General features: G+C 36.9%; 1 protein-coding gene across 1 annotated transcript in view; it reads left to right on the top strand.

Annotated features, from left to right (window-relative positions):
* TfIIS (RNA polymerase II elongation factor) overlaps nucleotides 1-1,974 on the top strand; it is a 29,487-nt gene extending 27,513 nt beyond the window's left edge. The window contains exon 6 of the mRNA XM_083138508.1: nucleotides 1,015-1,974. Within this exon, the coding sequence (XP_082994634.1) occupies nucleotides 1,015-1,095 (81 nt within the window). The 3' untranslated portion in view covers nucleotides 1,096-1,974. The remainder of the gene's footprint in view (nucleotides 1-1,014) is intronic.
* The last annotated feature ends 10,550 nt before the right edge of the window (nucleotides 1,975-12,524 follow it).

Raw genomic sequence — 12,524 nt, forward strand, 5'->3', positions numbered from 1 at the left:
GGGGTTAGTGGAGAAATAACTTAAGAAAATCAGGTAGTTTTTCAAGAAACATGTCAACAATTTACTTAGGAACATTGATATAGTCTTTACACCATTATACAGTAGACATTAGTTCAGTATTTTGTTTCGTAACTGCTGTCACAGTAACAAACGATAACCTTCTATGATCACATTGTATCTAAAGGTATCTGTTTGGCAGTTACACGGAGATAGGTAATTAACTCACATAAACTTACTTTTCATTTTTCCGCGTAAAATTTTTTCGCAATCAATTTCGCCACACGTCTGGTGGCTTCGTCAGGCATGTACTGTCTTGCTGCAGGCTGCGTGGTTCCTTCTTCCGTTTGTGCTCGTGGCAGCGCTAGTTAAGTAAGCACCACACCTGCATGGGAAAGACAGAAAGTGAAAGGACTGCGTCAACTAGCACCATGACGAGCATGAGCGGAAGAAGAAGGAACCATGCCGCCTGCAGCAAGACAGTACACGCCTGACGAAGCCACCAACCGGGTGGAAAATGATCATGAAAAAAAAAATTACGCGAGTTAATTACTTCTATGATCAGTTTTCACCACACAAGATATCTTCATATATTATTTTTTTTAAAAAAAATAGGCTGAAAGCACCAATGTTCCGAAGGCTTTATGCATTTCCTCAAAAAAATAACCTTTTTTTACATTATTTCTTAATTAACCAATATACATTATTAATAAAACATCTAAACATTCACCACAATCTAATCTTTACTCTGATGTGCGATATTTTGCTTGCTGCTGCCACTGTAACACAAGTTATCCCTTTTCTATACTGTTTCAATGCATAATGATAGGAGCAAGCAGGTTGTAAGTTTTGTTTTAGAAACATTCATCTGGACCATCGGCTGCTAGTGACGTCACTGCTTAACCAGTCCATTGGTGATATATTCTTGTTGGTCCAAGCCTAATTTTTATGTAATTCTAAATATTGGAGTATGCACATGTATTCATACAGAAACTCACACTTTTACCTTTGTTGCAGGTACAAACGAGGAGCGCTGATGAACCTATGACAACATTTGTGATGTGTAACGAATGTGGAAACAGATGGAAATTTTGTTAAAATAACTCAAAGTTGTTGTGAATTCTCAGTTTTCTACCACATTTACCATGTGTTAGTATTTCAAGGATATTTCCCTTAGTACATGTTCAATAGCATGAGTGTGCCATTCGGATTGATATGGGAAAATAACTTTTTTTTTTGCATTTGGAAAAAAATGTAAAAAACGATTTATATGTTATGATAATGGCAAAGTCTCCACGATTATTGGCAGTACGGCATTGTCCTCTCCAAAGAGGGCTATTGATTATGCAATTCTTTCAAGATTACTTGGAAACTAATTTGGAATTTGCGATGCAATGGGGGCAAGTAAACCTGTTGATTGAATGATCTCTTATGTGTAAGGGCAGCAACTCTAAGTTGAGAGAGAAATTCAGTGCAAGGATCTATGAATATTTATTCATTGTTTTGTGATGCCAGTTTATCATAGGCAACAATAAAAGAGGGACAAATGTCCTGTTATGTAAGTATATTTTTCAGCCTTTTTTTTCTCATTTTTTAAAAAGATAAATGTAACTTCGGTGTTACAAGACATAGCACATGTATGAGATATTTACATGTTTTGATATTACTTTAGGACCAACAGAGAAAAATAGTGGAATTTTTAAACTCTTTTGTCTGGAATAGTAGTAACACGTACTGCAAAACTGTGTAGTGTTGAATTTAGTTTCAACTTTTTTCCTTGACTTCGTTGTGTAATTGTTGACATGTCATACAAGCCTTTGTAACAGTTTTACTCTCCACTTTACAGTCTGAGGTAGTATACTGTGGCTTTAAGATTTATCAGTCCAGAGCATACCATTGGTGGCTGGCACTTTTGTTTACAGTGACTTAGATTGTGCATTACAATTGTCTGTCCAGATGTAAAATGTACAAATAAATCCTAGTTGTAGGAAAATGTGAATTAATTTTTCAGTTACTCCTTGATGTAGTTGATGAAAAAAAATTATTAACAATTTTAAGAATGGAAAATGCTATATCAAGAGTCATTGCTCAATAACAACCTTGGCCAATTTGTAAATAATTAGAACTAAGCCAATTCCGATGCCAGTGTATCTGCATCAGAAATGTTGGAATTTATTTACTGGTTCTGGCAGGTACTTTTCTGGCATTTTGTTCCTTCACAGATTCTCTCCAAAAATGCTGTGTGCCATTTTCACCATGTCTAATTATCCTGGATATTATTCAAAATTTGAAGTGCATTTTTATTTTGTACCAGTTTTATGTGAATGTTAAATGAATGCATATAATTGGAGTAGAATACGTACATACTAATATTAATCAGTATTTTGAACAATTATGACAATTTTCAAGCATCGGTATCTGTGGGAATATGTAAGGATATTGTTCGACATGGTCTCAGCTCTGCAAATAATACAAAACAATCCGTTTCACAGCTGAATTGTTACAGCAATGAGTGCTCTCTCTATTTGGTGCAAGGTGCATGAATCTTAATCTTAAACCTGAGCTAGCATATCATCAGGGTAGGGTTCTTTGTAGACAACAAAACCAGACAGGATGCCTTCCAATGGAGACGTTTAAACGAATATACAGCGTGTCCACAATGAGACTCCAACATTTTGAAAGTCTATAACTTTTCATTTTAAATTGTACAGCTGTGATTCCAGAAGCAGCCGGAGGAGAAACTCAAAAACTTTATGTGGTAACGTTTTAGTGTGCGCAATAGCCGTAGTGGCGCTGCAGCAATCGATTGTTTGAAAATTGAGATTCCAAACGAGCGTGCACAGGTTGTGTGGTGGTGTGCAGAAACGAAATCACTTATTCAAGTGCAACGAAACTTTCGTCATGTGTACAATAAGGATCCTCCGACATTCACGACTATAAAGAAGTGGTGTGATCAGTTTTTGGCGACCGGCAATGTTTTGAAAGGACACTGTGGTGGTAAACCCAGAATCCAGGAACAGGTTGTAGAAAATGTGCGGAGGTCATTCGAAAGGAGTCCGCAGACATCAGTAAGACAAGCAGCGAGAGAACTTGGTATGAAACGGTCTACAGTTCACACAGTTCTTCACTGCTTGTCTTACTGACATCTGTGGACTCCTTTCAAATGAACCTGTGCACGCTCGTTTAGAATCTCCATTTTCAAACAATCGAGTGCTGCAGCGCCACTACAACTATTGCGTGCACTAAAACGTTACCACATAAACTTTTTGAGTTTCTGCTTCTGCTGCTTCCGGAATCACAGCTGTACAATTTAAAACGAAAAAGTTATAGACTTTCAAAATGTTGGAGTCTCATTGTGGACACGCTGTATTATTTAAACACAGGATACATGGAATCAGAATATTTACATGGTAAGTTATGTTCTATATTTCTTATTTACAGTCAATTTTCATTTCAATATGCTTTTTATTATTTCTTTTGTTGATTTGTATATTCTTCTCTCTTGACTTCCTTCGTAAGGTACGATTTGGATCTGGACTTCCTTCTTAATGGATGTTCTGGATCTTGACTTCTTTCTTAATGGATGTTCTGGATCTGGACTTCCTTCTTAATGGACATTCTGGATCTGGACTTCCTTCTTGTCTTCTTGGTGGACTTCCCTCTGGATTTCCATTTATTTATGTTTTTGACAATTTAATGAATTCCTTTATCCTTTGGCAGCTGCGATTGGAATGCGCCAACACTGACTTGGTACAACAGAGTTTATACTTGGTGCCAAACGACTGACGCACGCATCCAAGTAGGTGCTATGGTTGAAACGCGCAACCAAAAGTGCTGTGGGGTGTTGACTGGAACCCGCCACCACTGATGTAAACAAAATTTCCGCTATAGGAATGGTAAATCAATCAGACAGGTGCAATATCTGTTCAAAGACACAAACTTGTATCAGTGCTTTGACTTCTTTAATTTTCGTATTAACTTACATATGATCACTGATTTGATTTATCGATTACCCATATTAATTTATTTCTTTTATATATATTCTTTATCTTCTTATAGTAGATTTTATTGTTTTTCATCTTTCCAATTTGCTTTGTTCTTATTTATAAAGTTATTTACATATACTATGCTAATTCTTAATCTTGCATGCCTGGTGCTGCCATCTCTATTCCTCTTTAACAAACTATTTACATTACTTGGCCCTATTGGGTACGTAACACAATATTCACCCTGTTTGCCGTAAAAAAAAATTGTCGTAATATATATATACAGGGTTAGTCAAAACTATCGGGACAGGCCAGTAATAACGAGACCCATGGACGGAGGAAAATCACATGTTGCAAGTGGTTATTTGTGCAGAAACTGCATTGAATGGGGGTGTGGATATCATGACAGCCATCTAGGATTCCGCCATATTGGATATCACACAATATTTTCAAATGGAAAGGGGTATGTATGACATCAATTTAGGCTAGAATCGTCCCACAAATGACAATCCGAACTCATTTTGGACCTATCGCCATTCGTGGAAGAGATAGGGTGTACTACGTTAGACTGCAAAAAATGAGATTTGTCTGAAAGAATTGTTTACTGTATTCTTGTGGGTAACTGTACACTGCAAATTACAGAGAGGATGAACAAGAAAACATGACATTGACTTACAGAATGCCTCAAAGCAAGTGCTCACACTGCTTCCCGTCGACTGTCTGACAATACTATGTCAACCGATCATAAAAACTGCAAAGTGCACGTTGTAGCATATTCCGAGAAAGTCCTCTTGTTTCGTCCACAATGCAATTCCGTAGATCATTCAGGGAGTGTGATTTGGTGCGATACACTTTGTCCTTCATGTGCCCCCATAGGAAGTAATTCAGGTGTGATAGGTCGGGAGATCTTGTATGCCATTGGATCATACGTCGTCTTCCAATCCATCGTTGTGGAAAGGTTTCATGTGAGTATTGTCGAACACCCCGTCCATAGTGTGGCGGCGCTCCGTCCTGTTGGAACTAAACTCGATTTAAGTCCCGTGTCGACACTTGGATGGCAGGGACAAACTGCTCAGGAAGCATGTTGGCAACGCTGGTTCTCCATGTATGTGGATTTTTCACAGAAGATTGTAACACATCCAAAGAAACTGTCTGGTCGCTACACGATTTCGGCCTTCCTGATCGCACACGGTCTTTAACACTGCCAAACATCGAATGGTTCTTTCGACGGTTGACTTCGAAATTGGGGTACGTTCAGGGAATGTAGCACTAATAACTGTCGCACCTCGGTATACGATCGCTTGCGATCTCCATAGCCACACATTATTAATAACGTAATACGTTCTCGTTCACTGAGCTCCATTTTGACCACGGACACAAATCTTCTTCCTTTGGCACAACACTCACCAACATGAGCGACATGCAGAACGTTCGCAAGGACGATAACAAATGCAACTGACCTTCGAGGAAGTTGACTACAATCTGCAAGGGATGTGTACATGTAGAGTCCATTCAGACAAATACTGTTATTGCTATCCGTGGAAGGAAAAGTAAAACAAATACGTACCTGATGCTCTTAATTTGTCAAATAGGATTGTTAGCTACAAAAGAGTTGTTTTCAACAAACTATCAAAGCAACCCGGGGAAAGGACTAGAGGCAGGAAAGGAAGAAACTAAGAAAAGTAGAAGTCACAGCCTCGAAGTAAGGTACCATCCCTGCATTCACCTGGGGGAACTGAGGAAAACCGATCTCCCAATCTATCACCCTTGGATTACTTTATGGGGGCACATAAAGGACAAAGTGTATCGCACCAAACTACTCTCCCTGAATGATCTACGGAATTGCATTGTGGACGAAACAAGAGGACTTTCTCGGAATATGCTACAACGTGCACCTTGCAGTTTTTACGATCGGTTGACATAGTATTGTCAGACAGTCGACGGGAAGCAATGTGAGCACTTGCTTTGAGGCATTCTGTAAGTCACTGTCATGTTTTCTTGTTCATGCTCTCTGTTTACTTGCAGTGTACAGTTACCCACAAGAATACAGTAAACAATTCTTTCAGACAAATCTCATTTTTTGCAGTCTAACGTAGTATACCCTATCTCTTCCACGAATGGCGATAGGTCCAAAATGAGTTCGGATTGTCATTTGTGGGACGATTCTAGCCTAAATTGATGTCATACATACCCCTTTGCATTTGAAAATATTGTTTGATATCCAATGTGGCGGAATCCTAGATGGCTGCCATGATGGCCACACCACCATTCATTGCAGTTTCCGCACCAATACCCACTTGCAACATGTGATTGTCCTCCGTCCACGCATCTCTTTCAGACAAATCTAATTTTTTTGCAGTCAAAAGTAGCACACCCTATCTCTTCCACGAATGGCGATAGGTCCAAAATGAGTTTGGATTGTCGTTTGTGGGACGATTTTAGCCTAAGTTGATGTGTCATACATACCCCTTTCCATTTGAAATTATTGTGTGATATCCAATATGGCAGAATGCAAGATTACTGCCATGATGGCCACACCCCCATTCAATGCAGTTTCTGCACCAATACCCACTTGCAATATGTGATTTTCCTCCGTCCACGGGTCTCTCTATTACTGGCCTGTCCCAATACTTTTGACTAACCCTGTATATGTAGATACAATTTTTTTTCTTTCAAATTATACATTACAAGTCTATTCTTTCTTCTCTTCCGTACAATTATATCTTCTAATGTTGTCTAAGTTCTCTCTTTCTTCTACCTCTGTTTTGATGTGCTTTAGAAGAACTGTATTTCTAGAAGTACTTAACACTTCATATGGGCCTTCATATATGAAAAATAGCTTTTTAATAGCTGTCTCGGAAGCTTTGCTCACTGGGTGGGTTTTACAAAACACCAAATCTCCTTTCTTGATATCTATTTTCTTAACCTTCTTCTCGTCCTTTGTCTTTCATCTATTTCTCTTTTTATACAGCTCTGATATCACTTTCTTAATTTCGCTCTTTTGCTCCATCATATCTGGCCACTCCAATTCTTCAATCAAATATGGCTCCTCCGTGTATCCCAGAAATAATTCAGCAGGGCTTCTTCCTATTTCTTCTGACAAGGCATTATTTAATAACCTAGTTATTTTATTAACAACAGTTGACCATTGTGTATGGTTATGGCAGTATGTTCTTAACAATCCGACTATCTCTCCATTGTATCGTTCTATGGGATTCGAGCTGGGGTGATATCACGTTACATTTATTACTTTAACTCTTTTGAATTGCATATAGTCTATGAAATACTCCGATACAAACTGTGTACAATTATCTGTTTATATCTTTCTAGTGTTTAGTGAAACCGTGTTCGAAACATTTAACTCTCTCTTATGCTGTTGGCTTTCTTATGTTGTAACACATTACAAATTTACTACTTATGTCCTCGCATGTCAGGATGTATTGGAATCCTTTTGATCTCTGCAGTGGTCCAATTAAGTCCATAGATATTAAATCCATTGGCCTTCGAGCTGTAACGTGTAGTTTTTCCTTTTTTAATTTCCATTTATCTGGCTTAGTCTGTATGCACACAACGCAGTTTCTAAAACATTGTCCACAACATCGTTTTTCAGAGTTTCCCAATAATAGAAACTACGTGTCCCAAAATGTCCCGATTCTTCATGTACTGTTCTTAAAATCTTATAGATCATTGTTTTGGGTACACACAGCCTTACTTGGTGTGGATTTTCAGCATTCACCTTAAAAATCATGCCTTCTATAATTCTCAACTCCCTTTGATTCTAGCTGTTCTCATCTTCCTTTCTCCAACAACGGTTTCTCCTTCCAATATTTTGAGTATAGTACTAAGTTCTTCATCTTCTTTCATCTCTTTTATCCACTCTTCTTTTACTATGTTCTTCATTTCTTCTTCCACAATCGCATTTATGGATAATAAAACATAATAGGATGTAAATGTCGCAAACCATGGCTTAAGTAGAAAATATCGAAGGACGCACATAAAATGTCTGTGCTTAATAGAGTGGGGGGGAAGGGGCTGCGATAAACTACAATCTTGTCTAGGGGCCCAAAGTATCTACCTACTCTTCGACACAATCGGTTTCAACATAAACAAATCATAAAATTATAGTTATTTGCCCCATAAGTGTGAAACCTTTGGTGTAATCGATTAATACAGCTAATTTGACCAGTGGCGTACGCAAGGGGGGGTTACCGGGTTTAAACCCCCCCCTTGAGCTCTTGAAATATTATGGAAAATGCTGTAGGAAAAATTAAAAATGGCTAATTTATCACAGTCAAAGATCTGCGACAGTAATAATAATAATAATAATAATAATTTGGATTATTATTCCCATGCAGCAAATTTACTACTTATGTCCTCGCATGTCAGGATGTATTGGAATCCTTTTGATCTCTGCAGTGGTCCAATTAAGTCCATAGATATTAAATCCATTGGCCTTCGAGCTGTAACGTGTAGTTTTTCCTTTTTTAATTTCCATTTATCTGGCTTAGTCTGTATGCACACAACGCAGTTTCTAAAACATTGTCCACAACATCGTTTTTCAGAGTTTCCCAATAATAGAAACTACGTGTCCCAAAATGTCCCGATTCTTCATGTACTGTTCTTAAAATCTTATAGATCATTGTTTTGGGTACACACAGCCTTACTTGGTGTGGATTTTCAGCATTCACCTTAAAAATCATGCCTTCTATAATTCTCAACTCCCTTTGATTCTAGCTGTTCTCATCTTCCTTTCTCCAACAACGGTTTCTCCTTCCAATATTTTGAGTATAGTACTAAGTTCTTCATCTTCTTTCATCTCTTTTATCCACTCTTCTTTTACTATGTTCTTCATTTCTTCTTCCACAATCGCATTTATGGATAATAAAACATAATAGGATGTAAATGTCGCAAACCATGGCTTAAGTAGAAAATATCGAAGGACGCACATAAAATGTCTGTGCTTAATAGAGTGGGGGGGAAGGGGCTGCGATAAACTACAATCTTGTCTAGGGGCCCAAAGTATCTACCTACTCTTCGACACAATCGGTTTCAACATAAACAAATCATAAAATTATAGTTATTTGCCCCATAAGTGTGAAACCTTTGGTGTAATCGATTAATACAGCTAATTTGACCAGTGGCGTACGCAAGGGGGGGTTACCGGGTTTAAACCCCCCCCCTTGAGCTCTTGAAATATTATGGAAAATGCTGTAGGAAAAATTAAAAATGGCTAATTTATCACAGTCAAAGATCTGCGACAGTAATAATAATAATAATAATAATAATTTGGATTATTATTCCCATGCAGCATGAAGAAAAACACAATCTAAGCGGTCGCAAAGTTCAATTTTGCAATTTTCTTTTGCAAAAAGTCGCGCAGTGACTCTTGCGAGAATTGTGAAAATTTCTTGCTTCGTCCTTATTGCAAACGTTCTTCCCGGTACTGATTTCACATCCCCTTGTGAACTCTCAAGTGATGCTGAGTCTACATCCACATCATTAAATAATGTCGAAGAAGTCTTTTGTGAATCACCTAGAAGGGATAAATGTGTTGGAATGTCTATAAACTTACTTTACAACGAAAACATAGACTCAGTGGAATTTAGCAACATGTATTCTCGCGCTTCATCATCACCCTGGGTGAGTTCCATAGGTAAAGGTAATGTAAATTCTCCCGTGTATATAGCACCGTGCCATGAAGTCACACATAGTGGTGTGGTGGGCCCCAAAGATTCTTGATCTCGAACTATTTTGCAGGTGATGTGATCAGCACCATGCTCCGGCAGCCTTCATCCCCCAAGGTTGCTCTCAGATACCCATAGGCTGGGTGCGGAGACAAGGCTGGATAAATTCCAACCAATTCCGGGAATCGAACCCGGATATCCCACGAAGTTGTCAGACTAGACCAGCGCGGCTCCTTGAATGAGTTTCATATTTCGATTATTTCAATAAATTTAATATATTTGCTTGTTTTTATGGATTTTCTTCACACTTAAAATGTCTCACTTATCATATACAAATAACCGTTGACTAGACAATTATTTTGAAACAAAAGAATTGTAATTTTGTTCTATTTCTTTCATAAATAGCAGCTGCATTAGTAGTAATTAAACTAATTAATTAATTATAATTATTAATTTATTATTATTATTAATTAATTAAAGTATAATAAAACAATGGTAATGTGAATTTGTAGAAAGTTTTCGAGATAACACCCCCCTTGATGAAATCCTGCGTACGCTACTGAATTTGACTTGTTTTAATTAGACATTTTGACTGTTTCACATTAATTGTACCAGTTAACTTTGAATTTAGGGCTTAGATGATAATAATTGTGAATCTCATTTTGTTGGTACGTCTTAATGTTCTTGTAATATTAAATATTTGACACAGTGGCGTAACAAAATCGTAAACTACGTGTCCGCAAGAAACAAATTTGGGTCCCTCAAGTAGTTAGATTCTTCCAGGCAATGTATGTAATTACTTAGAATGGCTGGTTGTAGCTACACTTACATTAATAATTATACAAATCTATGCTCTGCCTCTGAATTTTCACATATTACAACATATCTTTCTTTGACATTTATGTATTCAAAAGAAGAAAATTCAAATACTTACTTATCCCCTTCCCTGCCCCTCGTAACAGCTGGGTGGATAAAAATAATGTTTTTATAATTTTTTATATTTAAATTGATCTTTTCTTTGGCATCGAACAGAGAGAGAGACATATTTTTTGAGTAGAAGAGCTTTCTGATAAACTGCCTTGTAAAATATTTAAACAGTTTGATTAAAGCAAATAACAAATTACATGTAAATATGCATTTCTCTGTTTCTGGAACTGAACATAAACATTTTCATATTACGTTCATTAAGTGTGTTAATGAAACTATTATAATTTCAGTAACTTTTCTTAGTGAATATAATAAATTCTGGATGTACTTTATAATTGTAACTTATAATAATATTTACAGTCTTTGTAGCCGAATTTTAGAGATTTTAATGATAGCCAAATATCAGCTGACATTATTTACAGTTTAACATGATTAGTATTTTATATATTATTCTATTTAAAAATGTGCTATTTTTGCTTATAAAAATTATTGAATTTTAAGTTAAGGGAAATTTAAGTTTTTTCAGATGACATATTACATTTATTTTCGTATGAGCTTCACCCCATCAGTACATATATTTTGTTTCCTTTATTTCCTTTCTTAGAGCATAATAAACACCATTAAATGAATAAAAGATTAATATACTTTCACAAAAAGTGATTCTGATATCTACAAATTTCTTGTGTACATTATTCTGTAATTTTATTTAAATTGATTTCAAGTGATTTTTTAAAATAGAATTCCCCAATTTAAATCTTGATTTAAATCAAACCACCTTGCATAACAGAAAGCTGGCTTCTGGGCAGCGAATGATACTTTTACATTAGATCTTGCCATTTCTCGTTCAAGAGAGATTACAGAGTCTGGTAAATTTGGGCTGAATCATACCATTCAACACTACCTTCCAGAAGTTTTTCCTAAGTTTCAATTTTGAGAAAGAGTTCTTTTTTTTTTTTTTTTGGTGGTTGTTACTTTAAGAGTAGGAAACAAGGCGGTACAGGATACAGAGAACACAGGAAGCTAGTGTAGAGCTATCAAGGAGAAGAAACTTTGCCAAAGCACTTGATTTCAGATGTAAGCACATTCCTGAAACTTAGAACTTTATCACGATATTCTGAAGATAAATCATCTTCATGCCTATTACAGAGGGCAATAGCTGCATCTGAAGTTGTAGGAACAAAGGAAGAACTGCTAATATTATCCATACCTTTCTTCAGTTAAAACACCGGAAGCATTTAAATGCCCCAAACTTTGATCCATGGCAGTTTGAGGTGCTTTATCACTAACATATTAAAATCAGGTTGGCTATGCAAGGTCACGAGACAGAAAAGCCAAGACAAAGCGCTTTTTATTCAAGAAAATAATAAATGGATAAAATGTCCAAGCAATTCTTGCGTTAATGTTTCACATGAGAAATTAGAATTATTTTGACTTTTTCGCCTGTCCGCCTCTGATTTGACATTCATTCAAATTTTAAACCAGAATATAAAGACAGATTTAAAAAAAAGTTTTAATTTTATTGCTCACAAATATTAGTCTTTTCTATTTTTATCACTTCCATTTATTAAGTTTTCCGTATCAACCTCATGGGATGCAAGGCCCCTACATGCGCAAGGCCCAGGGTGGTCACCCAGTTCGCCCACCCCTTGCTACACCAAATGGTTATACAACCTCAAGGCACCTGCAGCTAGCAGATATTCAAATATTTCCATGCATAGTGAAATATAATTGCAGTTGGCAACACTGACAGTTGTGCTCGCGTCTACCTACAAGAACTACATCGAGTCTCACGGGTCTTCTTAAGACCTGGGTAATAGAATAACCTGGCAGGCATCGATGCCTGTGCACAACTGTGACATGAAGCTCGCTTGCACAATGTCGAACACCTGGGCTTGACATGCATGTTGCATATTGTAGGTGCACCTCCTAT

The sequence above is a fragment of the Lepisma saccharinum genome, chromosome 17, assembly GCF_977018435.1.
Source record: "Lepisma saccharinum chromosome 17, izLepSacc3.1, whole genome shotgun sequence".
Lineage (NCBI taxonomy): Eukaryota > Metazoa > Arthropoda > Insecta > Zygentoma > Lepismatidae > Lepisma > Lepisma saccharinum.